Source organism: Musa acuminata, chromosome BXJ1-9, assembly GCF_036884655.1.
Source record: "Musa acuminata AAA Group cultivar baxijiao chromosome BXJ1-9, Cavendish_Baxijiao_AAA, whole genome shotgun sequence".
Taxonomy (NCBI): domain Eukaryota; kingdom Viridiplantae; phylum Streptophyta; class Magnoliopsida; order Zingiberales; family Musaceae; genus Musa; species Musa acuminata.
In genome coordinates this window covers 41,798,609-41,825,962 of record NC_088335.1, presented here as the reverse complement: position 1 = coordinate 41,825,962, position 27,354 = coordinate 41,798,609, and the positions used below count along the sequence as shown (strand labels likewise).

Sequence of the window (27,354 nt, the reverse complement as noted above, 5' to 3'; positions counted from 1 at the left end):
CATGAATAAGCTGAGGGATACGAACCGTTAAGATCTTACTTGGTTGGACAGCACAAATTAAGACAAAACTATATCAAATTCACCGTTCATCTGTGTATTGTTTCTGAAACCGAAAAATATTTACATAATTTTTATTCCACTGTACGAAACAAAAAGATTAAAAAAATAGACACTTCTCTCAACAAAAAAAAAAAGAAGAAGATTTGGTGTCTTCTTTAGAAAATGGAAGCGACAGACATTAGGATATTAGAAAAAAAAATGAAGGCATCATCCGAAGAATTTGTAGGATCCAATTCCAACTCGTAACGGATTGTCCTGGTCAAGCCGGAATCCAGTATAGCTCTTGACATAAAAAGTACCCGATAACAATCTGGGTCCGACACGACGGCCACGTACAAGCTCCGAGCGTCAGACACAACCGCATTCTGATTCGTGCAATCACATGGTAGACGGTCCAGATCCGAGGAAGGATCAGCTGTACAACTCAAGTCGCCCAGTTAGGCCCAGAAGGCCTTTACTAGTAGCCAACCGTTGTAGAGGAAAAGAAGCTTCTGACAGCACCGAGTCGACGGCGAGGCACCGATGTTTGCAGCCGGCGCTGCCCTCTCTCGACGCCGGGCCTCGTTGGAACTGCTTCGCCAATTGCGCCGGACCACTTCTGTCGCCCCACCACAGCCGCCCTCCCTCTCCACCGTCGCGGTGGCGGCAGAGGGCATCGGCCCACCGCCGATTCGCGTCTCGCTCACCGAGTCAGCCGGCCGAGGCGTGTTCGCTACCCGAGGAATCGCCGCCGGCGAACTCATCCACTCCGCCCAGCCTCTCGTCGCCCACCCCTCGCCGTCTCTCCTTGACAAAGTGCTCTCTCTTTCTCCTCATTTCCGAATCCCTCCGATCCCCCTCTTTCTCTGATTTGTGATTTCGGATATGAAAACCTAGGTCTGCTATTACTGTCTGAGGCGGTTGCAAAAGGAGGCATCTCCGATCGGTACCTCTATACCGGGAGAGAACGAGAGCTCGAAGACTACCACTTGCTATTTCTGCAGCGAGAGTTGCAGAGAACAATCTAAGGTCTGGTCTGGTCTTCTTTTCGTTTTAGCTTCTATTGGGTTTACACATCTCCTACTATGCTTTTGCTGCATTGTTCGCATATATCCTACACTGTAAATGTTTTATATTTTCCTTATGGTATTGTGTTATGATACTACGTTTGACATACTTTTTTGTAACAAAAACTTCTAAGGATACAAGCAAAACTCATTTACTCCTATGCCTTGGGGTTTCTCCATAACCATCAAGCGTCTTCTGAAATATCTAGTTTTGCAATAAGTTCTTTATTTGGCCATTTATTCTTATACTTTCTTTGTTTTGAACCAGTGTCGACATGTCTACTAATATGCTCTTGTGAATATTGCGCTTTCTTTCAGGGTTTCTATGAGGTCGAGAAGGGACTAGATTGGACTTTGTTTGATGACCATTGCAGGTTTGCAGGAGAACTTAATTCTTGTGGTCATTATTTCCTAAAACTTATTTGTTCTTGAGGAAATTTTCTCCACTAGTTGCATAAAGTCGTCAATCAATCATCCATGATAATGATATTCATTTTGTTTGTTGTTGTCTTTGAATCTGTTCTTGACTTTACATCATCTATCTTGCATATGGAGCGACATTTTCATTTTAAATATAATACTAATAAGTTTTACTTTTCTGAGGCTCTTGAGGTATCTCAATTGGAGTAGGCAAACCACAAATTATGTGCATTTGGTTTGTTTGTTACTGCATTTCCCATAATGCTTCTTTGTGGAATGTGACATGGGAAGTGTACTGCTGTGAATGTTTGCTAAAAATGACTCCACCCACCACTTCCATAATGGGCCGATGGGCTAGCATAGATCTCTCACTTGTTTGTTGTTTCTTCCAAGTTTTGGACACGCATCCTACAATAGTTGTTTGCCATAGGCATGTCTACTAGTTTAACATAAGCAGAAACAATTTGCAATAATATTGTGTAGCTAAACAAGATTGAAATGTCTTATGGGCATATTTCTAACTAATCTTGACTTGAGTCACTTTAAAATATCAGATTGGTGTCGAGAATATTTTATAGACTGTGATTGTGCAATGTAATTATGTGCAATTATGTAAATGAGTTATTTGTCTCTCTTTATATTTACTGTAGTATGAGGAGATTGAAATATCCTTTGATGGTGAAGCGGCTGGCTTGTATGATTTTATCAGGAGCAGCATCTGTAGATTGCCTTGACATACTCCAACCAGCCAGTTTACATCCTGAGACACTTCTGGAGGTGGGGATCACACTATCCAGCTACGGCACAAACAACATTCTTATTTCTTTTTCACTTTATGTGGCTACAACTTACAAGATATTTATGCTATTGCCTCACTTCTTTTATCTTTTTCTCTTTATCCATTGAAAGATGGAGGATGAGTTTCAATTGTTGAAGGACACTTTTACGAAGGGGCAGTTTAAAAATGACTCAATGACATGTATCCTTAATATTGATCTTCTTACTTGCTTTTATTGCCTACCTTGATTATCTATAGATGCGCTGATAATTGAGTAGAAACATTTTTCCTTCATAAACTAGTTTTAACCAAGGAGTGGTACATCAATGTGCTTGCAAGGATTCGTATAAATTCTTTTCGCATTGAGTTGGTTGCAAAAACTTATGAAGAAATGCTTACATCAGCGGCTGCCTTCATTGCAGCTGATGCTGCTGTTGGGAATGCTATTTATATGCTTCCATCATTCTACAATCATGATTGTGGTAAGCTCTCATTATCCATTTTCTTTATTGATTTTCTTACATCTATCTCATGGACCTCTTTTGAATTTCCTTAGGAAATGTTTACTGAAGCAAAAAGTGAATACCTTTCTGTTGTGGAATTTTTAAATGGTTCATCTTAAGGATAAAAATTCCATTCCATTGACACGGGGGGTACCAGCTGGTGGCTAAAAGTCTATATGTTATGCCATCCCTAGAGATTGCCGTATCTGCTACTGGATTTAAACTTCCCTCCAAGGATGATATGCGGTTCATGTATGTTAAAGAGGTTGTCTCCATTGCTATTTTCTTCTGGTTTGGCTTAAAAAAAGGAAAAAATAAAAACAGTAACATTACAGTTATATAGTGACAAGAAAAACCTTGTAAGTTATATATATAATATATAATATATACAACAGAAAGTGTAGTGGTAGAAATGGATGAAGGTATATAATTTAATTAGTTATATAATATACCTGATTATTTTTTAAAAATTTGTAGATAGAAATGGATGAAGGAATTAAAGTGTAGTGCTAGTGGCTTTGTCCAGGGCAAAACCTGGTTTATTCTTTTTCATCTGTGATGTTTTAGATCTATGCTGCTGACTGTCATGCTGTTTGATTCCCTCATCAGAATACACGATGCTGGAAACTGTCAGTTCCATGGAGCATACTTTACGTACAAAAGCATTCTTGTTCTACTTCTTTTATGTCCTTGATAATATCCTGTTTAGACTTAAGAGCAAACAATCATCTATCCTTATGGTTCAACTCTGTGTAGATTTCATTTGGATCTCAAAAATCTGCTGTTAGTGGACACACTTTTGCAGAACAATGACTAGTTATTGCTGATATTCTGAGGTATCAAATTTGTTATTTTCTTTAGCATTTGATGGAAGGTACATCTGTTGCAACTGACATTTAGCTGCGTTCAGTAGGATTAATGAAACCAAATAAGGGATTTAATTTGTGCCATTATGTCATTGTTGATGATAACGTCATTCTTGATGGTGTGATACAGTCCATGCTCTGTGTCTATTGGGTGTATGTTATACAATATGTATTTCTCTACGTGCCTCTCATTTTCATGTTTGACAGAAGAAGCTAACCTGAACATGTTAATTTTCGTAGATCCAAATGCACATATCATCTGGTTAGATAATGCAAATGCAAAGTTGAAGGCCCTTTGTAACATCGAAGCAGGTTTATTACCATATCTTAAAGATTAAATATTTTTTTGAACAGTCCACTACTTGGAAACTCAGTGAATCTAAAAATAGGAAGCTATTTCTTGATAGTTGATTCGATTTCTTTTGTTACTAGGTGAGGAGCTTCGCATTTGCTATATTGATGCCAGCGTGGAATTTGAGGCTCGACAGAAAATTCTTGCTGAAGGATTCGGTTTCCAGTGCGGCTGTCTTAGATGCTCATCTCGTGATTAAGAAGCATGGCAACCCCCGCCCGTGCAGGGATTAACAGTTATATAGCTTGATTCAACAAGGAAGCAGATCTCAATTTCGGTGCAAAAGGAACATATATGTGTAGTCATGCGGGCCTTGAGACCAGACATTATGAGATATGGTTTCTCCATGTCAATGTAGTAGATAAACTTCTTCTGTTCCTGTTTTGTTTTCCTTTCACATGACAAGCTTCAAAGTTCATGCTACAGGACAGTTCTCATCCTTCATGGTGATGAAGATGAGGGTAAACTTGTACTCGTTGGTTTTGGCTGAAAATTTCGACGGTTATACTCGACGAAGGTAAATTGTCTTGATATCCATGAATTGTATGATTCGTTTTGCTTCAGAATTGCACTGGTTTTATTTCCTTGTCGAAAATTCCTCAGCGAAGAGCAGATGTAACTGCTGTGGTGTGGTGAGGCTTTCTGTGTTGCTCTCGTGCTCAACATCCGCAATCCTTCCATTTCTTTAAGATTCGTGCATGTCCCCAGATAGTAGCAAGTATTAAGCCTTTGCTTGCTTGAGCCTCAACCGAAGACAACTTGCTGATGATCGCGATGATGTTGAGCCGGGGCAGTAAAACCCTCGTCGCCCTCCACCGTCATCATCTGCAGCTGCAGTGCGGACAATGGGGGTGGTGGTCGCGGCGGTGGCTGGTGAAGGTTCGGCTCAAGTGGGTCAAGAACCGTGGTCTCGACCACATCATCGACCGCGACACCGACATCAAGGCCGCCTGCCTCCTCAAGGACGCCATCGCCGCCGCCCCTTCCGGCCTCCTCCCCGCCCGCTCTCTCGCCCGGTTCCAGAAAAACCTCGGCCTCACTGTCCCCGTCCTCCGCTTCCTCCGCCGCTACCCCACCCTCTTCCGCGAGCTCCCTCACCCCCGTTTCCCTTCCCTCCCGGCTTTCTCTCTCGCCCCCGCTGCCCTCCTCCTCCACCGCCGCGAAAGCGAAACTTTCCAAGCCGCCCTCCCGGAGGACGCCGCCCACCGCCTTGCTCGCCTCCTGATGATGGCTCGCTCCCGCGCTCTCCCCCTCTCCGCCATCTTTCCACTCCGCTACGATCTTGGCCTTCCCCCGGACTTTCCCTCCGCCCTTGCCGCTACCCGCTCGGACCTCTTCCGCCTCTCCCGACGCCCCACTGACGGCGCCTTCATCCTTTCCCTCTCCTCCTGGCCCGATCACCTCGCCTTCTCCGCCCTCCAGCTCCGCCACAGAGATGCCCTAGCACAGCCCTCCTACCGCGACTTCAAGAAGCCATCCGTATCCTCTGCCGCCCCCCTTGCTTTCCCCATGCGCTTCCCCAGAGGCTACGGCTCCATGAAGAAGGTCAAGGCCTGGATGGAAGACTTCCACCACCTCCCCTACGTATCTCCCTACGAGGACGCGTCCGGTATCGACCCCGACAGCGATCTCATGGAGAAGCACGTCGTTGGGGTCCTGCACGAGCTCCTCAGCCTCACGATCCACAAGAAGACCAAGCGGAACTACATTCGCAGCCTCCGAGAGGAGCTCGGCCTCCCCCACAGGTTCACTCGCGTGTTCACCCGCTACCCGGGGATCTTCTATCTGTCCCTAAAGTGCAAGACCACCACGGTGGTCCTTCGGGAGGGCTACCAGAGCGGTAAGCTGGTGGATCCGCACCCCCTCTCACTTGTTCGAGACAAGTTCTTTTACGTCATGAGAACAGGGTTGCTGTATCGGGGCAAGGGCATGACAAAGCTAGTTCTTGAGGAGGATGACTTATTCGGCGAAGGCAATTGCAGGGAGGAACAAAAGGAACAGATTGCCATTGACAATGAGGAGCAGGATGGTGTTTACGGTGAAGATGTTGGTTTTGATGATGATGATGTTGATGCCAGTGACAATGATGATGACGAATGCTATGAGTTGGATGATTCAGATGATGAAGATGGATCAGACAATGGCTGAAATTTTGTTTACAATCAACCGGAGTTTCTTTTACCCCTTGACACAACAACTATATATGTTTTTAGGTCAGCAACCTCATCAAGGTAAGGAACATGACATATTCTGCAATCTCACTTGGTGATTTGCTGATATTTGATGGAAACTAGTTGACAATAGAAGCACTATTTCTTCTTAGTTTCCATTAAAATCTTGCTACTATTTTGTAGTCATTTTTGTTATGGCAAGTTAGACATACACCTGGTTGGATCCTTTCTAATAAGTGGACATGAATATTTTATACAGTGGAATATTGATACTCTGCATATTTTGGTTGGTTTTACATGAAAGTAGTTTGTGCTGGTTTAGTCTTGTAAAGTTTTGTGTTTGATATTTGAAAGGTAGAATATAACAAGGTAAAGCATCATGAGTTTAGTGTGTAATACCAAGTTTTTTTTACTAGAATTGTTAAACTTAGATTATAGAATATTTTGCTCTGATTGTTGAGTAACAATCAGAGCATACATATAGTTGAGTAACAAAATAGATAAACATAACCCATGCCCATAACACTAAGCACATACAAAGTAACAAATATCCAAGTGAAATCTGAGTATAACTCAAATAGTCATGCCATGATATTTTAGTCCTGTTTTTTATTACTGATTCTCTCTTCCAGCAATTTTTTCTCATTTGTTGTACTTATCTAAAATATGCTTAATTTGATCTAACATCTTAGTGATTTTTTTCCCTATGTTTAACTTGATCCACCCTAGTGCCACTCTCCTTTTGTCTCTCTTCTTCATCATCATCCAATGTTGGATAAGGCACAACATAGTTTGATCATGAGGGAGAGGCCTTTTTCTTTAAAACGCCTTCCGTAATAATAGATTACTTCTGTAATATATTTCACCCTGACTCGATGAGAAATGACTACTTACATCTTGATTCACTTGCAAGTTCTTAAGGAGTGCCTAAATGCTGATCTAAAAGTGTAGACCAACATTCAGGATATTGCTTGAGGTAATCATTTTACGTTGATCTTTCCTCGGTAAACATGGTTTAGAGTCAGAATCAGTTGATTCATGCATGCAAGAGACATGTGGATCTTGGTCTGACAGGTCAACTGTAGGTCTTGAAAGTTACAACCAAGATAAATTGGCACCTAAGATTCACATTTTCTAATCATTCCTGACAGAATCTGACAAGACACTGATGTTATTCTGTCTAGGTCAAAGTTCTAGTTTATAATATCATGGGGTAACACATCTAATTGATTCTGGGCAATTTTTGTGATCTAACTTGTTTAAAATTATTGGCTGTTGCAATATTCGTTGCTCTCATGCATTAAATAGTTTCACTGAAGTTTGAGTGGGAAATGCACTTGAAGTTATGGTGCAAGACAAGTTTCTGCTTTACAGAAGTGATTTATAATTCCTCACCTTGTTTCAAGTTCTTTCAACAATGTTCTTGCCTTTTATTATCTTGTTTGTTCATTCTGTTGCCTCTTTTTCAGAGGCAACTCATTGTCCACTGTGTCATTTTGAATGTTAATACACAGTCATTTTTTTCTCTTTTTTTTTTTTTTTTTTCTTATGGGATTTAGTCCCAACTGGATCGGCATGGAAGGTAAAGCTGTTACTATAAAGAAGCCATTGTTCTAGTTGAAGAATCTAACGTTCTGCCAACCTAAACACTTCCATATATTGGGCAGGGCATCGAGAGCAGAGTAGATTCCGAGGACGTGTATCCCTCTGGAGCCCAATTTGACAAATGGGCAATCATGAAAGTTACGAGTATACATGATAAAGTGTTTCTTCTACATGAACGTCTCAAGTTTGACTTTTTGCCGTCTTGATATCTTTAGATCTTCTTATAGCTTCAGTGAGAAAACCATTCTGATGATTTATTTTGCAGTTGTATGAAGCCACTTTTCTTGTTAGGTTTTGTAACCCTAGCTCGCTAGTCACCAAAGAGAACTATCTAATAATGCATCATTTGCTAGGCCATCAGCATACATAAGTATTTATTGTTCTATGGGACAAAGCCTCAATGCAACAAATTAAAGTTGGAAGTTATATGGTTCTATAAAACTCTTTATTATGATATTGCAATTTTTTTATGGATTATTTGTTTAGAAAAGCCATCTATAATTGATTTTTGCCTATAATGTTTTGGGTAATGATATTTGTGATTTTATTAGAAATGATCATGATAATGGTATTCATAACGATAATGATAGTGATAATTATAAGATGGTGGTGGTGATGGCGATGATGATGATGATATTGTTTTAGCAATGATAATGGTATTGATAATAGTAATGATTTTGATATTGGCAATGATAATGATATTAATATTGATAAAAATATTGAGAAGAGCAATGAGAATATTAATATTATTTATAATGATGTTGATAATTATATTGGTAATGATGTTGGTCATGGCAAAGATAATGAGGTTGGTTATAGTGGATAATAATATTGGTAATTATTAAGAGAAAATATCGTTGACATCTTGATCAACTTGACGTGATCCAGACTCATGTGTATAGGAATGTTTAAGGTGTTTTTGATGTGAAAATATTGTGCTCCGAGGTGGTTCCAAGATGGAAGTATTACATTTTTAAAATGTTGTTGGCACGAAGACGGTGAGGATTTCAACTCAATTCCTCCGATACTAAAGTTAGTAAATCAGTAATTCTTCTCAAGGAGTTATCTATTTTTTTTATTTTGGATACGTTTTTATACCTTTGAAGGAGGGGAAGTAAGTTTATAATTGTCTTCTTTATCATGAGAAGAGGGTCTAGGATTACCCTTCTTGTCATAAAGGGAGAGATGAGAGTTTGCATTTCTCTTCCTCGTCATAGTGAATAAGGAAGTTTGTGTTTTTCTATTATAACCTTCTATACATGTAGGCGGATGACATGTGTCTTGCGTGGTGATCACGTGTCAACTGTTGATAAATTCCATATCATTTATCCTCCCGCCGCCCCAATGCATGATTTATGGCTCTTACAAGAGGGATTTGAAGCATATTATTTGGTTTTTCCATCAAGGGAGTGTTTGGGACCTTATTTTGCTAGTCAAGGTTTCCTGATTCAAGTGTCTTGGATATGTTGGGCTCGTGCCTCCATTGTAGCAGTTTTTCTTTGACGCTGGTCGGATTTCTTGATTCATACATCTCGAGCATATTTGACTTATGTCTCTACTGTAGCAGATTTATTTCGATGCCGATTGAGGTTTTCTCGACTTACACGTCTCAAGCACATTCGACTTTGCGCCTCTATTATGGCGAATTAATTTTGGTGTCATTTGGTTTTTTCGAACTCACACATCTCGGGCGCATTCAGCCTTGCACCTTTGTCGTAACAAATTTTTTTCAATGTTGATTGTGTTTACTCAACTCACACGTCTCGAGCACATTCGATCTTGTGCCTCTACCATAGTGAATTTATTTTGGTATTGATCAGGTTTTTTCAACTCGTATGTCTCGAGCACATTTGGCATTGCGCATTTGTCATAGCAAATTTATTTCATTGTCGATTGAATTTTCCTAACTCATATCTTAGGCGCATTCGACCCTATGCCTCTACCATAGCAAATTTGTTTCGGTGTCGATTGAGTTTTTCCGACTCACACATCTTGGGCACATTCGGCCTTACGCCTCTACCGTAGTGAATTTATTTCAATGTCGATCAAGTTTTTCTGACTCACATGTCTTGGGCGCATTCGACCTTGCACCTCTGCTATAGCAAATTTATTTATTCTCTCCATCGTGGCAGATTTCAGGTCTTCTTGCCTTAGCGGACTTCAAATCTCCCTTTCATTGTAGTGGGTTTCACACCTTCTCTCTGCCCATGATGGATTGCTAAGTCCTCTCTTCGCCATAGCGGTATTCAGACTTTCCCGCCATGGTGGGTTTTGAATTTGCCTTTGCGTCGTGGTGGATTTCAAGACCCCTTTCCGTCGTGATGGATTTCGGGTCTTCCCACTATGATGGTGGGTTTTATACCTTCTCTATATCGTGGCATATCTCACAATTTTCTTTCTTGGGATGTGTTCTTGAAGGGACATTGGTTTTAATTGTGGGAGGAGAGGAAATAGTCTCTTCCTTATAAATCTCGTCCTCATAGGGTGGAACTCATATCTTTATTCGAGCCCTCGAAGTTCAGAGTTTAGAATCTCGGGAGCTTTCGGCCTCGCCCCTAATGTTTAGGAGCCTCTCCCCTTCAGTTCTTGATAAAGTGGGTAAGTCTTCGAGTCCTTCATTTTGACGTCGATTCTGCTCTTCTGTTTCAGGTTGGGATGTTTCTCCTTTCTCATACAAGTTCTTCTCGTTCTTCTAGTCGTCAATCGGTCGAGGTTCGTGCTCCCCCTTCAGGTAGTCCGAGGGTAGAGGTAGTTGAGTCCTCTCCATCAGAAGGGGTTTCTTCGGTTGACTTGAGGGCTTTTCAGGATTTAGAGTTTATAAGAAGTGTTCATGATTGTTATACGGTGGTGAGTGCACCTACTTTGGATCGCTTGAGAACTAAATATTTCATCTTGTCTAAATTTGTCTTGCAATTTCTCGACTTGGTTAGCATCCGTTTGATTTTATTCCTAGGTCTATTTGCTTGTCTTGTATGCTCTCAAGGTGGGCCTCTGACTTCCTTTCTATCCGGTGATAGTATCATACCTTCAATGGTGGGAATATCACCTTCCTAAATGACGCTCAACTCGTGACACTATATGATATTATTCATCGAGAAATGCCGGTATGCCGATACTGTCCTGACCCACACCCTCTTTACTGCTTGTTTCCGATTGTGTAAGAGGGGTAGTGGCTACTACTTAGCCACTCATGGAGGTTTCAAGGTTAGCTATGCCTTTTCTAATAATAAGGGTTGGAGAGAGAGCTTCTTTTATGTGAGTTCAAGTCTTGACTAAGGTTTTAACCTTACCTAGTCGTCACGTTGTATTGATAACACCCCTCTCTTCTTATTGGACTAGGAGGCGGGTCAAGTGTTTTATCTAGGAGACATTTTTTTCCTCTGAGATAGTCCAAAAGATGGATAAGGAGTGGTTGATCAACGTGAGCCTTAGCCCGACTCCTAAGGGGACTCGAACCTCATCTTGCTTTGCTTGGTCTTTCATTTTAATCTTCAATCTTGTGATTTAGACCTTTCTTACAAGCATGAAACTATATGCCCTAAAAAGGAAGGAGCTCAGTTCTTCATTAAAGGCTGTAGAGCCTCGATTGGTCTTGACGGCCACTCGCAAGCCATCATTAGAGGAGTTGGTCCCGTTTCGGTCTGACCATCATGATAGTAATGACCGATCGAAGAAAAAGCACGAGGTCCTAGTGAAGAGGATTATACGCCCTCAAAGGGACATTACGCCCAAAGGTCCGGTTTAGGAAACTGAGCTTCCGTACAGCACTAGTACCCCTAAAAGGCCGAAGCTCCAGGCTAGGCTCAGGAAAGAAGGGGAGCATGACAAGGTTGACGTTGGACTTGTGCAGGGGAAAGTCCATGCCTTTCACGGCCTTACAAATGGCTAAAGTTAGAACTTGTGTGCTAGTACCTGAATAGACTCGGGCTGTGGAATGATGCTTGAGTTAGGTTCTCCAACCTCGCTCAACTCTATCATGCTCTCACTATCTCCACCAAGAATGTATTCCTTCTCAAGGAACACTACCCTCTTGGTTATAAAGACCTTTTGGTCCTCGGGGTGATAGAAATAATACTCACAAGTTTCCATGGGGTATCCCACGAATATGCATCGCTCCGTCTTGGGTTCCAACTTATTGGGGTTGTGTCTCTTAACATAGGTAGAGCAGCCCCAAATCTTAACAATCTTAATATTACGCTTTTTTCCTTTTCATATTTCATATGGTGTAGACACTACCGACTTAGTTGGAACTTTGTTTAAAAGGTAAGTTGTGGACTCTAGGACGTATTCCCAAAATGAGATGGGTAGGTCAACGAAGCTCATCATGGATCGTACCATATCTAATAGTGTGCAATTCCTTCTTTCTGATACAACATTGAGCTGAGGTATATAAGAAGGTATCCATTGGGATAGAATACCATAATTCTCGAGGAATTAGGTGAACTCTATACTCAAATACTCACATTCTCAATTTGATCGAAGAGTCTTGATACTCTTTTTAGTCTGGTCCTCTACTTCATTCTTATACTCCCTAAAATTTCTCGAAGGCTTTGGACTTATACTTCATCAAGTATACGTGACCATATGTAGAAAAATTGTCAATGAAAGTAATGAAGTAGGAGTGACCACCTATGGTTTGGGTTGACATGGAACCATATACATCGCTATATATGAGTTCCAGTAACTTAGTGGCTCTCTCTCCAGTTCCACTAAATTGAGAGTTGGTTAGTTTTTCACGAAGACAAGGTTCGCAAGTTATATATGACTCGTAGTCGAATGGATATAAGTATCCATTCTTTTGCAATTTTTGAATCATTCTTTCATGGATATGACCTAGCCTACAAGTATACATTGTTCACTTCATCTTATTTTCTCTTAGATACACTTACATTCATAATGTGTGAAGTAGTATCTAGCATAAATATGTTAGGATCAAGAGCGGCACTAAGAGCGGGGGCTTTGAGGGGGGGGGGGGGGATGGGGGTTGAATTAGTGCAACGAAAAAATTACGTCGATTTGAAAATCTTCGTATGATAAAATTCGATTCCGACGAAAACCATTTCATTTTTCTTGAATAAGTAGAAAGGGGGATTGGATAATTTGTAATGAAGTAAAGTTGAATGTAGTAAATAGATTAAGCAGTAAAGAATGAACACATCGGAATTTATAGTGGTTCGATCATTGTGACCTATATCCACTTCCGATTCCTCCTCCGTCGAGGTCACCGGTGTCCACTAATGGTCTTCCTTCAATAAGCGAAGACCAACCTCCTCTTTACATCACTTTCTTCTTTTCATGGGTTTAGGAGATAATTCTTACAAGCCTCATACCTGTTCTTGGATGATTACAAAGCTAAAGAGAGGGAGGAGGAGGACTCTTTTCACTTTTACAACACTTTTAACACCCCAGCACTTAGAGTTTTTTCACACTTTGATTATACTTTTGTTACTCTTTCATGCAAAAAAGGGTGGGGTATTTATAGGCCCCAATGGCTTCAAAATTGGAGCCAAAAAGTATCTCATCCCAGATTTTCGGGGTATTATCGGTACCACTGCTTGACACTAGATGGTACCACTGCCCAGTCTGGCGATACCACCACCTGACAGGTAATAACTGTCGGCGGTACCACCACTCAATCTGGGTGGTACTATCGCCCAGACCACTTGGGAGACTGTTCCCTAGGCGGTTCCACCGCCCCAGTTTGGCGGTGCCATCGCCAAACAGGGTCCTGCAACTTGGTTGGGCCTTGAATCCGACCCAAACCAGTTTAATTACGGGCCCAGTTGGCCCCTAACTGAGTTAATGAGATTACCTCTCAAACTAACCTTACTTACGTGTTAACTACAATTCTTAAGGCATACTCTAAGCAAATTAAGTCTAGTTAGTCTAGGTTTCTTTCGGCAAGCTTTTGGCGAACTTCTAACAATCTCTCGGTAATGTTCCACCGAACTCCCGGCAAGCTCCTGGACTTTACGATGATCTTCTTGGCAAGTTCCGACGAGCTTCTTTAGCAAGCTCCTAGACTTCTCGATCAATTCCGGTAGAACTTCCGACGAACGTCCGAACTTCCGACGAACTCTTGAACTCACAATGAAATCTTGATCTTGACTCTGACACTTCGTTTTGCTTTATGACTTGATTACTATCGTAGTTAATCCTGCACACGTTTCTCAATATATAGATTTGATCAAATAATTTACTAATTGATTTCATAATCAAAATTCGAGATTCAACAATCTCCCCCTTTTTGATGATGACAATTAATTGATGACGAAGTTAACTTTAACTCCCCCTATCTATATGTCATACTTGAGAGAAGACACTCTTGAATTTAAGGCATTTGAATTTAAGCATCAATCCGATAAGTTATATTCATTTAAACTTATCAACATGCACATCATGATACTTATCATGATTTACCAATTCAAAATACGATACCACGTATTTATCAATAAAAATAATGTCAAGGTATGACATCCATTTTCAAATCCAATATAATGAGATGATAGAAAATCATTATTTTTAAGTATGATATGAATTTCAAATATGAAATTTAACAAGATAACAATTCTCAATATGAGATGACAATTCATCTTTCCTAGGCATGATATCAATTGTACATAGCAAGTTAAGCTCATGATTACTTATCATAATGATAGATATTTATCAAGCATTCATGAAACATTTCAAGTATCTACATATGATGCATATGTAATACATTTTGATATGTTTCAAGTATTTGCGATGTGTTGCGATGTATTTGACGATTTCAATTATATTTCAAGCATTCACAAAATATTCAAGCATTTACGATAATATTTACGACAAGATACATTTTATACATTTATCTCAAACATTCATAATGCCAATTTGTCATCAATTTGTCACATTTCTCCCCCTTTGTCATCGACAAAAAGGAGAACTATTCAACAATGCAAGTGTGGTGGTAAAAAACTTCAAGCAAGTTCCACACTAGTTTATCTAAGTTAGCAAAAATGAGAAGAGAAGCAAAAACTTTGCATGATAACTACTTTTGGATAAGTTAACATTTTTACTTTGGATGCACAAAAGCTTTTGGTTCTTCTTATGCAAGTTTCTTTCTTCCTTTGTCATAAAAAAAAATAAGAAGAAGAGGAAGAAGAGTAAGGAAGGAATCCATCAAGAACCAAATTCAAAAACCAAATGAGTTTCATTGAATTAAGCTTCTAGTTCAACAAGGAGAAGGGATTCATGAAAATGATTAAGATATTCATACAAAATCAAATCTTCATTCTTGCAAGTGATCATCAGATACTAAATATTCATAAAATTCTTCTTTCATGAGAAGAGTAAGGAGGAATTCATGGGAAAGGAGCATCATATGAAGGATAAAAAAATCCACGGATAAAACTTCATAAATCAAATTTGTTTCTCATTAAAAATTCACAAGAGTGAAATTCGTGAGAGATGTACTTGTCAATGAATTCCATGAGTGAAGGGACTAAGTGTATAAAAAATCATTAAGTGATGAAGCAAGGGTATGAAATAAATTTGATACCAAGTAAATTGATATTCCAAATTTCATGAAAGCCTTATTTACGAAATGAAATAATTTCATGAAAATTTTATTTTAAAAAATCGAGAAAGTCCAAAAAAGATATACAACAAACTCATTCATTCAGATAATTTAACATTCATAACTCTTTTCTAATAAAATCAAATTGTTCTTCAGGTTTTGTAAAGATATCGACTAATTGATATTTCGTATCAATAAACTCTAAAGATATGTCATGGTTATTAACATGATCTCTTATGAAATGATGCCTAATGTTAATATGTTTAGTTCTAGAGTATTGAATAAGATTTTTTGTTAAACATATTGTACTTGTGTTATCACATTTTATGAGAATATTCTTAAGGTGAATCTTATAATCTTCTAATATATTTTTTATCCATACAACTTGTGCACAATATGCACCAACTGTTATATATTCTGTTTCAATTGTAGATAATGCAATTGAGTTTTGTTTCTTAAAAGACCAAAAAACAAGTGCATGACCTAATAATTGACACGTTCCGGATGTGTTTTTTCTATCTTCTCTACATCCAGCAAAATTCATATCAACATAAGTAATTAATTCAAAGTTTTCATATTTTGGATACCATAATCCTAAATCAGGAGTTTCTTTTATATATTTAAAATTTTTTTAACTATTTTAAGATGAGATAGCTTAGGATTAGATTAAAATTTAGCACAAAGTCCTACGCTAAACATGATGTCCGGTCTAATTGCGGTGAGGTATAGTAAACTACCTATTATACCCCTATAAAATTTTTGATCAAAGCTTTCTCCACTTTTGTCCATGTTTAACTTAGTGGAGGTACTCATAGGAGTATTGATAGCTTTTGAACCATACATATTAAACCATTTTAGCAATTCTAATGCATATTTGGTTTTGACTAAAAAAAATACCATCACTAAGTTGTTTGATTTGTAAGCCTAAAAAGAAAGTTAGTTTACCCATTAAACTCATCTCAAATTCTTGACTCATACTCTTAGCAAACGATTCGCATAAGGATTCATTTGTAGAATAAAAAATAATATTATCAACATAAATTTGAATAACAAAAAAATTATTTTCAAAATTTTTAATAAACAATGTAGTATCAACCTTGCCTTTAGAGAAATTATTTTGGATAACAAAGGAGCTAAGTCTTTCATACCAAACTCTCGGGGCTTGTTTTAATCCATAAAGAGTTTTAGTTAACTTAAACACATGATTACGAAAAAAAATTCTCAAATCTGAGTGGTTGTTTAACATACACTTCTTCGGAAATAAAGTCATTTAAGAAAGCACTTTTAACATCTATTTGAAATAACTTAAAATTATTACTACTAGCATAGGCAATGAGTATCCTTATGGTTTCTAATCGTGCCACAAGAGCGAATGTTTCTTCATAATCGATACCTTTTTCTTGGTTGAAATCCTTGTCCACTAATCTAGTCTTGTTTCTAATCACGATACTAAATTCATCTTGCTTGTTCCTAAAGATTCATTTAGTACCAATAACTAAATGGTCATTTGGCCTCGGAACAAGCTTCCACATCTCATTTCTCTCAAATTGGTTCAACTCTTCCTGCATTGCAATAACCGATGAATTATCTTTCAAGGCTTCATCAATGCATTTTGATTCAATTTGAGAAAGAAAAGCGACATTGTCACAAAAATTTTTAAGAGAAGAACGAGTTTGAATCCCTTTTGATGTGTCTTATATGATTAGTTCTTGAGCATCTATATACTTTCATTCCTTGGGTAAGGATATTTCCGAAGAAGATGTATCCAAAGTTGCTAGTTGGAGGAGGTTCATTTAAATTTAAATCATCAAAATTAAGATCATCATCAAACTCATTTTTCTTAAATTCGAAGACTTCATTAAAGACAACATGAATAAATTCTTCTATGACCAATGTTTTTTTATTAAAGACACAAAAGACTTTTGAAATAGAAGAATAATCAAGAAAAATGCATTCATCGGGATTTTGTATCAAACTTTCCTAAGATATTTTTTTTATTCAAGATAAAACATTTACAACCGAAAACTTTAAAGTACCAAACATTAGGTTTTTTTTTTATCATTCCACAATTCATCAGGAGTTTTAAAAATAAATAATCTTACTAGAATCCTATTCATGATATAACATATTAACGACTTCGACCTAAAACTATTTTGATAGACTATGTTAGTTTACTTAGTAATCGGGAACTCGGTGATGACCGACCGATCTGGTCCTCGGCAACTCTCGAGAGTCGAACTCTCCGTTGGAGAAGACGCGCCAGGACTGGACAGAGTGCACGTAGGATGAGCTCTCCAACCATCAGAGGGCCAAAACCGCCGCCATTTCCGACGTCAACGCCTTGAAGAGGCTGTTCAAGGGGCTCGTCGACAAGGTCAGCCGGCAACAGGAAGCAGCCTCTGCCATCGCTGTTGTTGTGATGCAGTTGAAGTCCGAGAGCAGGAAGCGGGCAGGCAGCGGAGCTAGAGGTGATTCCTGGCTCCTGTTCACCGGGCCTGGCAAGGTCGGAAAGTGGAAGATGGCAAACGCGCTGTCGGAGCTGGTGTTCGGAACTGGACCGACCACTGTTTGTTTCGGTGGCGCCGCCTCACGTACTGGCGGAGACGATGGAGGGCAAAACGTCAAGTCGCGTGGTAGGACTTCGATGGACCGGGTGGTGGAGGCCGTACGCCGGAACCCGTTCTCCATGATAGTGCTCGAGGATGCAGATCAAGCAGATGGGCTCGTGAGAGGAAGAATCAAGCGCGCGATGGAGCAGGGCCGGCTCGTCGACTCCTACGGCTGGGAAGTCGGCTTGGGAAGCGTATTTTTCATCCTCACCTCAAGCTGGCTACCGAAAGAGCTCAAGAGAACCCACGACTCCCTCATCCAATGCGAGGAGAAGATTCTGCAGTCAGCCGGCCATAGGTGGCGACTGCAGCTGTCAGCTCAGAGAACCCCCGGAACGCGCTGCTTCGATTGGCTTCGCGACAGTGATCGATCAGTGAAGCTGAGACGGCAGTCATCATCCGGCGGAGGCTTGTCGCTGGACCTAAACTTGGCAGTGAGCAGGGAGGACGAGGCCGGGGAGGGGTCGAGGAGCTTGAGCGACCTCACCATGGAGCACAAGCACAAGGGAAGGCTTGCCGCCAGGTGTTCGATGTCGCCCTCTGCCTCGGACTTGATGGAATTGGTGGACAAAGCCATATCGGCCATAATGGGCTATGGAAGCTCACTAAAGATCGACGACGACGTCATCGACCGGGTTGTCGGTGGTATTTGGGTAGGAAGAGCAGCATTCGACGAGTGGGCTGAGGGAGTACTGACGCCTTGCTTGCGGCAGTTGAAGTGCAGGTTGAGGGCAGATGACGTTGCGGCGGTCGTCCGGCTATCTGTGGTGAAAGGGGGTGGAGCGGCGACGAACGGCGACCAGGATTGGCTACCGGCGACGGTGGTGATCGCCGTCGATGAGCTGCAGAAGACGCCATGGACATGATCAAAGACTGTAGTTTCTTTTTGTTCTCTCCTTACTGCATACATAAGTTAACACTGTATACTTTTGCCTCCATTCATCAAGAACACACTTGTGTTGGTTCTTCTGCTTGTGTTTGGGTTATCATCTGAAGCATGAACACATCACTCTAAACCGTGAATCCGGTGCTCTTGTGCTCGTAACTAAGAAATAACACATGACCTGGATCCAACTGCACGAGGAGTTGCCTGGACGAAGCGATGCAGGCAGTGACGGGAGGGAATTGTGTGAGGAGATGAAGTCAAAGCAAGGAAATGGCAGGGGGACAAGAGTCGAACACTTTGGCGACCTTTTTGCCTTTTGGCACATTAAGCACAGTCTGAGCTTTCGGGGTGGATGGCATTGAACTGCTTGGCACACATCCACCTCCCCATGAGGGAGGAGGGAGGAGGGAGGAGGGAAGGAGGTCATGTGAAAGCAGGGAGGAGGAGAGAAGAGATTGAAGTATTTTGAGGGTCAGAACCATATATTACATAAAGAATATTATTTTTTGACCAAATTCAATTAGAATTGATATATTATATAAATATACATCGTAGGATTTTTATGGATTACACAATTCATGTTGGAAACACTCAGACAAATAAATTTTTTTTATTCATGATTCGAAAGTCGAGTCAAATCCGATGCATTGAATCGATGACAAAATTTGACATTAGCAAATATGAAATTTTATGCATCTTGTAATTGAAGTTAAATTTTATAATTTTCAATGTTGCAGCTTTCCCTTCTGCTGCACCTCTATTGTAATTTTCTTCTCTACTATAGCTTTCTCCTTTGTTGCGGCTTCTTCCTTTGCTACAGTATTGCTATAGCTTTCTCCATTGCTGTAGCTTTCTCCTCTTCTATAACCGTTGCCGTCGCAGCTGTCGGACGAAATCGATGCGATTGAGCTTGAATCTACAATTTATTTTATTTGAGACTGAAATAGGTGGCTGTCATGTCGGTTAGTTGGGTGACGAAAATTTAATTTGGACGTAATCTATAAAACTAGTGTCGATGAGGGTATATCGTGGTTCGAATGCGTAAGCAAGACGATTAGTTCAAATTAGAAACATGTCTATCTCGATGTCACTCTCTATTTATGGCAAAAGAGAAATATTATTTGAATTAAATTATTTTGAAACATATGAAGATTGATTATTAGAGACTCGATGGTGATATGGCCAACCACATAGGTAGACTTTCTCTCTCTCTCTCTCTCCTGCTTTGATACACGAACAAACAATAGATAGAACCGTACACACACGCGCACACACACACACTCTCTCTCTCTCACAGGTGTGAAATAGTAATACACGCAGAACACTACTCACCTTGTGATGAACGTTTACATCCAAGCATGTTTCATGTTTAGCTTCTTGAAAAGACTTCAGCTAACCAATGGTGATGTGTTGGTGGGATAAAAGATGAGGTATCGACCTGTCGACAGCCATATATATATCATAGTTCCCGGTATCAACAAGAGTATCACATCTTTGGGACTACATATACGTGCGTGAAGTCATCATGAGCAATAGAATACGAGCTGCATGTTAATTCTTTGACGTGCATCGATTAAACGCATCAGTAGAAGTCATCTCCATCTTACTCCCACCTCATGAAACTATGTTCTTAATTCTTTTATGCAAGCATCATGGAGAAATATGCAAAGGCGACAGAGGAAAAGTTTATGACAAATATATATAATTAAACGGGCTTTTGTCACACACACACCTTTGAGGTAGGTAATGGTTTCTCTTAATATGTGCGTAGGAAGCATAACATTTGGAAGCATAACACATCTTTGAGGTTTCATAATCTTACTCGATATTAATCATGTTAATATCTTTTTCTTCAGACACTTGCCATTTTCCATCTGCCATATCATATGCAGCACTTCCTCCTATATTAAGCTTTTCCAATAAATGTTTGGCTCTCTGAACAAATTCTTCTCAATAATATTGAGATCACAATACCTGAATTTTATACATCACATCAACACAAGTAAATCTTGAGGCAAGCAAAACCTAAGAATTTACCGTCCTCATGGCTCAACTGGGCATAACACCATCTCAGAAACATTTTCTGGGTGACTCTGTCAACTGGGATTGCTCGTTTCAACTCTAAAGCCATCTCTCAAATTCATGAAAACAATATAAATCATCACCAAAACCAATTCCAGATTTGGACTAAGATACATTCAGATTGCCAAACAAGAAGTCATGAATGCAGATGCACATATCAGAGGAATATGGAGGAGAATTTAGCTATTCCGGTAGGAGTGGTATGCAAATCTCAACAGCCTTCTGATCCTCTCAGCCCAATCCACACCGAGGTAAGCATCCGACTATTCTGAGTCAGATGAGTCAGCTGTTTCAGATTGGCGGACGCTTCTCTTAGTTCTGCTGGACTTGACTGGATTGGATGATGCTTCACCGTCGAAGAGGATAACTTGTGACCTGGCTAATCTCTCCTCCAGCTCTTCTGTACTGAAGTCATCGGTGCCTCCGAGCTCATCAAAACCCACCTAGTGTGTATTTTGAAAGATTACATGTCAAACGTGCACACATTCGCTGATATTCACTCATCAAATCGTGAAACTTAGCACTGCTTACCACATAATCCTCGACTTTGGCATTCTTTACAAGAGCGAGAGTCGGTAATACGGCAATCCTGAGCTTCTCGGTCAAGAAGGGACTTTTCTCTGCATGAATTTTCAGAAAACGTGTCTCTATATGTTGCTTTGCTAGAACACTCAGATGCTTGTCCATCACCTGCAAGCATACACAATGACCAACTTCTTTTTATACTCAAGAAGATAATTTCCATAGAGAGAAGAGTATCACTAGTTTGAAGTGACAACAAACTAGATGGAAATCTCATGTCTGAACTCTATAAATATATAAATTATCACCCTTATCACCCCCAAAGTCCGTCTTCCATGTGACCAAACACACCAGGTGAACCAAGCAGAAGTAGGACTTAAAGATTCTAATCTAATTAATACTATGTCATATCATGAGAACAATAAAACTCATATAGCAACTTATGGCACCAAAGAAAAAGACAATTATCAATTTTAAGCTTGGGGAACATTCATGCAACAACAAAAAAAAAAAAGTTGCATCAAGCCCTGCCATATCTTCTCCTAATTTCCAAATATTAGTTGCATTATAGAATGATCGTTTCAAATTCTGTTTGTTCCTTAACAAGCAAAAAAAACTTTTTTTTTATCATGCCTGGTTCCAGAATGCCTACTCTGATTATGTGATGTATTTAAGCCTTGAGATCATATTTGTTTTGTCAGACAAAAAACCAGTTGAATGTGATAAATATGTAATAAGTTTTAACTCAAATAAAAGCCCCTTTCTTCTCATAGGTATCCTTCTTCCCCTGGTGTTTGAGAATTCTCTTTTCTTCTTTCCTTTTCTAAAAAATAAAACAAAAAACAAAAATTCACTCATTTCATCTTTTTCCCCCATCTCTTATTGTATATGTTTGTTTGCCATTCATTTTCTTTTTACCTCAAGACCTCTCCCTCTCACCCTTCCATATTCTCTTTACTTCTTGCTTCCCATCTCATCCATTAATGGAAAACCAAAACAATATACACACTCCAAAAGAAGTCACTTAAATTATCCCTATGTTTCAAGCTTAAACCTTAGTTCTATCCATGTAATCCAAGATCCATCTATTTCAGTCTTCAAAACCGGTAGCAAATTTTCGTAAAATACAAAATTTAGGTAGTTGATCATCAAAATCATTGTACAACATAGTGGCCAAGGAATAAAAGACTAGTCTGATTAATTCTACATAAGCAAAAGCAAATCTAAACCCACTCTAGATCATAGTCAGGATATTGATATGAGTTGGGCAATCTTGAAAAACAATGTCTCCTGTTAAATTACCACTATCTGATGTTCAAATTATATCTGTGATAAATGACTGATACTAGTGGAAGCCATACTGCAATGCGTATGATCAATTAAAAACAACAAACAAATACACTCCCCAGAGGAATTCTGCCTAATTTTTCCCAATACTCCACTTCATCTCTATCTAAATCCTTAAAATTCAGATCCATCCATTTCAAACCACAATTTTTTTTCTGAAGTACACTCTTCAATGAAATAATCAGCAAAATCGTGGGGAATCATATCATCTAAAAAAATCCCACAAAAAGGCAATACAAGGCTGTAAAAGTATATAACCATGGTTAACGAGGCGACTGGGCATAGGAAGATCATGGGGATAGAGGACTACAGTCCTAGAAGTCAACGGGTGCATGATACTGAAAAAATCTATTAGAAAGACAGCTGATCAAGTCGAAACACCAAGGATAGAAGAAAGATGCTAGGAAAACAACTTTATGCTAGGAATTCAAAGATGCTAGGTTCGAAACAATAACAGAGAAGATGCTATATTTTCACGAATGGTTATAAAATTGATTGACGAGTACTGATTTTGAGCAGTGGAATTATGCTGCATATGATACTTCCACAGAGGAACCAAAGAGTAGAGATCATGTTTTGAAAATTTCAAAGATCAAAGGCAAAAACAAAATGCAAGATTCTAATAACAACCAGGATTATAGGATGAAAAGCAACATAGTCATACAGGTCAGTTGTTCAGCCACAAGGGCATGGACTCGTGTTGTCTGCCTTCTCATTTAGTGAGAAAACCCGAAAGGACTAAGCAATAAACCAGAAACTTCTGGCATCGCTAGTTTAATTGCTCATTAACAGTCTTATGTGGTAAGCAATGCATAAAAAGAAAGTAGCATGTATTTTCTAGTCTACTACCACGACCATACCTGTAGAAAACATGAGCAAATTCTACAGAGTTCAAGTATCACAGTTGATATTAGACATGTTTTTCTCACATTTGACATTGGTTCATTTAAGAAAAATCAATGCCCTATCAAACATTTGTTGTAGTATTGAAGAAATATATTATCTGTGGCATCTCACTCAAGCTTATAAAGCACAAATGGTTTCATTGATCTACTAATTACCCAAATTAACAACAAAAAAATATAGAAATGTTTAATTTGTGACCAATTAGGCGTGCCAAGATAGGCAACTAAATGAGTGTTAATCAATTAACACGGTATGGATATGTTCAAAGGAACCTATAAAAGTCAGGTGAGACGATTAGGAATAATGGCGCAAAGAAAGGTAGAGAGAGGCCTTAGAAATGTTTACTAGCATTAAGAAAAGTAGATCTGAATGTTCCTCTACACAGAGATTAAGGGAAGGAAAAGATCCACGCAGCCGAGCCAAATAACATTTAATTCTAGATCCGATTTTTTTGCAACTGTTAATGCAGCAGATCTAAAGTATTTAATTTCTTCAAATGCAATGTTCTACTGACAACCATGATGAACATCGCAGGCAGCCTTCCCCAGTGAATCACAACCTTTTCTTCCAGCAGCTCCCCACATTGCAAATTTAAGAAGGAAAAGCAAAACAAAATGGCTACTTTGATGAACTATTATCGTGGGGATCTAGCAAAATACCTTGCAAGGCCAATTCTCGCGGTAGAAATGGCAGACGACGCGATCGCTGGCTTTGACGGCCGCGAAGAATTCCTTCTCGGGGATCTCAGAGTATTCGCCGTGGCCGAGTGAGATCCAGCGGCTCCGCTTCTCGGCCATCTTCTTCAGCTGCTGCAACCTGCGCTCCCGCAGGGCCTCGAGGTCGTCGAGGTCAAGTCGATCGATCGCCGCGATCTCGTCATCGAGCTTGTCCTCGACGGCCTTCGCCACCGTCAACACTTGCTGCTCGATGATCTGGAAGAACCCCAGAAAACGATCACGATTCCTCCCCAAAAGAACGAAACATACTAACAAAATGAACATTGAGCGAGCGAAGAGAGATCTGGCATTTGAGTTGTATCCCTCACCTGCTTCGCTTGGGTTGCGTCCATGACGGGATCCAATTCAAGCCCTAAGCTCTCGACGTCGGTGGTCGCCTAGGCAGAGAACACAAGACCATCAAAAACGCCCGAGAATGTGTACGCTGCTCCTAAGTGTGACATGATCATGACCATCAACACTAATTTTGATGCAGTCTTCGTCGCCTATCAGGCTCGGGGATGGTAACGATGATCTTTTAAGTCGATCTCGATCATTCATAATCATGGGATCAATCTGGACTGTCCAATAAACGAACGCTGATGGCGGATCGTGAGCCTCACATCTCACATGATGAACGTGACCGATTCAGCTTCTTCCGAAAACCAATCATGACCGCTCATTCGATCATAGGTCGATCATCACGGCTAACACCATGTTTAAGGACGAACGAGAATCCACATTTCATAGCCACATCTACGGGTCTGAAACCACCAACAAGAATATATATTATTAGTTGATAAACCTAAGAATAATTTTATTATTTATGTACGAAATAGAAGATGATCGAACTATATGTATATAGAGTTCGATCATCTTCTATTTCGTACATATATAATAAAATTAGGAATAATTTTATTAGCTAAGCTAACCATCATATTATTAGTCATCTTTAATGAATTGATTGTATTCCTAACTTTTTCCAATATTATATAATCAATTAAGCTAACATCCCTGGGTTTGATTTAGGTTATTGTTATAGGCAATTTAATCTTATAAATATCATCGACACTAAATTTACTAATGGGGCATATTTATTGCATTAACGTGTGTCATTGGGACATGCCATATTTTTTGTGCGTGTATTCACAGACCTAATCGCAACACAGCTCACACTCTTCTCATGTCAACATTTCATCGTGTGGCTCAACATGAGGTTGAAACTCGGACATTATTGATATATCATATGTAGTAATTTTAATGCTAGTCGATAACAGATTCAAGGCAAAATCAGACATATACCCCTCGAAAATAAGTAATTTTCCATACTTACCTCTCTAATCAAAATCTAGCATATATAATTATTTTTTTGTTAATTAAATAATTAATTTTAATTTTAAATAATAATAGTAATATCATTTAAAACCTATTATAATGATCATTAATTATATATATATATATATATATATATATATATATAAACCCAATAATTTTCTTGGATAAATGATAATGAGTAGGACATAAATGAATATAATATATGCGATGAATATTAATATTTGAAGGAATGATTTATCAAAACTATATTAAAAAAAGTACGATAAGTCTAAAATTATAAAAGCTATAAATTTAATCATCTTAAACTTATCTTCCTTTAATTTATTATCACTATTGACATAAAAATACAAATTTTATAGTGAATTTCTTAGAAAAACCTTTTTTTGTCATATTTCCTATAATATCCTTAACAATTCACAAAATTAACTCACACGTAATATTTAACTGGTCCACATATTTAGATCGATAAAATATTGTACAATGTTTATATATTTGGTTGTTTATATGATAGGATAAATAGAAAAACGTTGTACACGAATAAATACAAGCAAATCGTAACAAAACATAATTAAACAGAAATCACAATCATATAGAACATCAATATTTACGTGGAAAACCTCTCCAAGGGTAAAACTCACGAGGCAAACTAGAGAAAATCCACTATAAGAATAATGAATATATAAATCTTAGAATCTCTTGCTCAAAACCCAAGCAATAATCATAAGAGAATAATTTGGATTATATCACTGTGCATAATATCCAAAATCTTCCCAAGTAATCACAGCAAGAATCTACTATAGATTTGATTTAACCGAGAATACTGTATGGATGATCGAGAACAGTCTCTTTGTATTATCCTTAGCTTCTTCCCTTTCTTACTCTTATTTTTTTACCCTTTCCAACTACTACAACTTCTTTCTTTTTCACAACCATCACTACCCACTTTTTTCTTCCCTAGCCACCATAACTCTTAGTTAAAAGGGGTAGGATTTTAAATTAAATAAGAAAGGGTTAAGGTTAAAGTGAGTTATGAGTAATTAAAGTCATGGGCTGTCAACCCAACAACCTCCTTCTTCAATCGATAAAGGAAATTATCCCATAACTCCTAAGTTGTGTCGATCAACTGTCGGCATATCTCCTATCTTTCTTTCGGTAAGATCTTTGTCAACATGTCTACTCTATTATCATTAGTGTGGATTTTTTAAAGTTGCAACTACTTCTCTTCAAGTGCATTTCAAATACAGTGGTATCTGACATCTATATGCTTTGACTTGGAATAAAAAGTTGGATTCTTACATAAATGGATGACACTCTAGCTATCGCAATGCACCATATAGTTTTCTTGTTTCAGTCCCAATTCTTGTAAAAATTCTTTCATCCATAATATTTCTTTGTAAACATCTATAATAGCAATATATTCTGCCTTTATGGTAAGGAAAGAAATACACCTTTGCAATTTGGATTGTCATGACATAGCTCCCCTGCAAAAGTAAGTATAAAACCTAATATAGATTTTCTTGTATCTATATCTCTTGTCATATTTGCATCTGTATAACATGTCAACATAGGTGGTCCACCTTCAAAGCTTAGACAAA

The 27,354-nt window shown here is 38.9% G+C and overlaps 4 protein-coding genes across 7 annotated transcripts; 3 read left to right on the top strand and 1 right to left on the bottom strand.

Moving 5' to 3' along the window:
* The first annotated feature begins 514 nt into the window (after positions 1-514).
* LOC135584576 (histone-lysine N-methyltransferase ATXR4-like) lies at positions 515-6,492 on the top strand. 3 transcript variants are annotated; one of them, XM_065083693.1, is made up of 9 exons: positions 515-855; positions 937-1,068; positions 1,425-1,480; positions 2,177-2,303; positions 2,436-2,505; positions 2,607-2,786; positions 2,861-3,059; positions 3,914-3,985; positions 4,106-4,175. In XM_065083693.1, the coding sequence occupies exons 1-7, from the start codon at positions 583-585 to the stop codon at positions 2,872-2,874; spliced, it is 852 nt and encodes a 283-aa protein (XP_064939765.1). In that variant the 5' UTR covers positions 515-582; the 3' UTR covers positions 2,875-3,059; positions 3,914-3,985; positions 4,106-4,175. The 3 variants fall into 3 exon arrangements, with proteins under 3 accessions (XP_064939765.1, XP_009418369.2, XP_064939764.1); XM_009420094.3 differs by having other exon boundaries at positions 2,861-3,072; positions 4,106-4,168; XM_065083692.1 differs by lacking the exon at positions 2,861-3,059 and adding an exon at positions 4,629-6,492 and having other exon boundaries at positions 516-855; positions 4,106-4,542.
* LOC135593556 (protein WHAT'S THIS FACTOR 9, mitochondrial-like) lies at positions 4,791-8,255 on the top strand. 2 transcript variants are annotated; one of them, XR_010479691.1, is made up of 2 exons: positions 4,791-6,256; positions 7,864-8,255. XR_010479691.1 is itself a non-coding variant. In XM_065083691.1 (1 exon), exon 1 carries the CDS (start codon positions 4,791-4,793, stop codon positions 6,171-6,173), a length of 1,383 nt encoding a protein of 460 aa, XP_064939763.1. In that variant the 3' UTR covers positions 6,174-6,492. The 2 variants fall into 2 exon arrangements, 1 of the variants encoding a protein (XP_064939763.1); XM_065083691.1 differs by lacking the exon at positions 7,864-8,255 and having other exon boundaries at positions 4,791-6,492.
* Positions 8,256-10,899: 2,644 nt separating this feature from the next.
* On the top strand, positions 10,900-18,831 carry LOC135594120 (protein SMAX1-like). The gene is made up of 2 exons (XM_065084537.1): positions 10,900-10,905; positions 17,662-18,831. The coding sequence occupies exons 1-2, from the start codon at positions 10,900-10,902 to the stop codon at positions 18,829-18,831; spliced, it is 1,176 nt and encodes a 391-aa protein (XP_064940609.1).
* Positions 18,832-20,964: 2,133 nt separating this feature from the next.
* Positions 20,965-24,912, bottom strand: LOC103998590 (thioredoxin domain-containing protein 9 homolog). The gene is made up of 4 exons (XM_009420093.3): positions 24,754-24,912; positions 24,368-24,640; positions 21,465-21,623; positions 20,965-21,376 (listed from the first exon to the last, which is right to left on the bottom strand). Exons 1-4 carry the CDS (start codon positions 24,775-24,777, stop codon positions 21,197-21,199), a joined length of 636 nt encoding a protein of 211 aa, XP_009418368.1. The 5' UTR covers positions 24,778-24,912; the 3' UTR covers positions 20,965-21,196.
* Between the last annotated feature and the right edge of the window lie 2,442 nt (positions 24,913-27,354).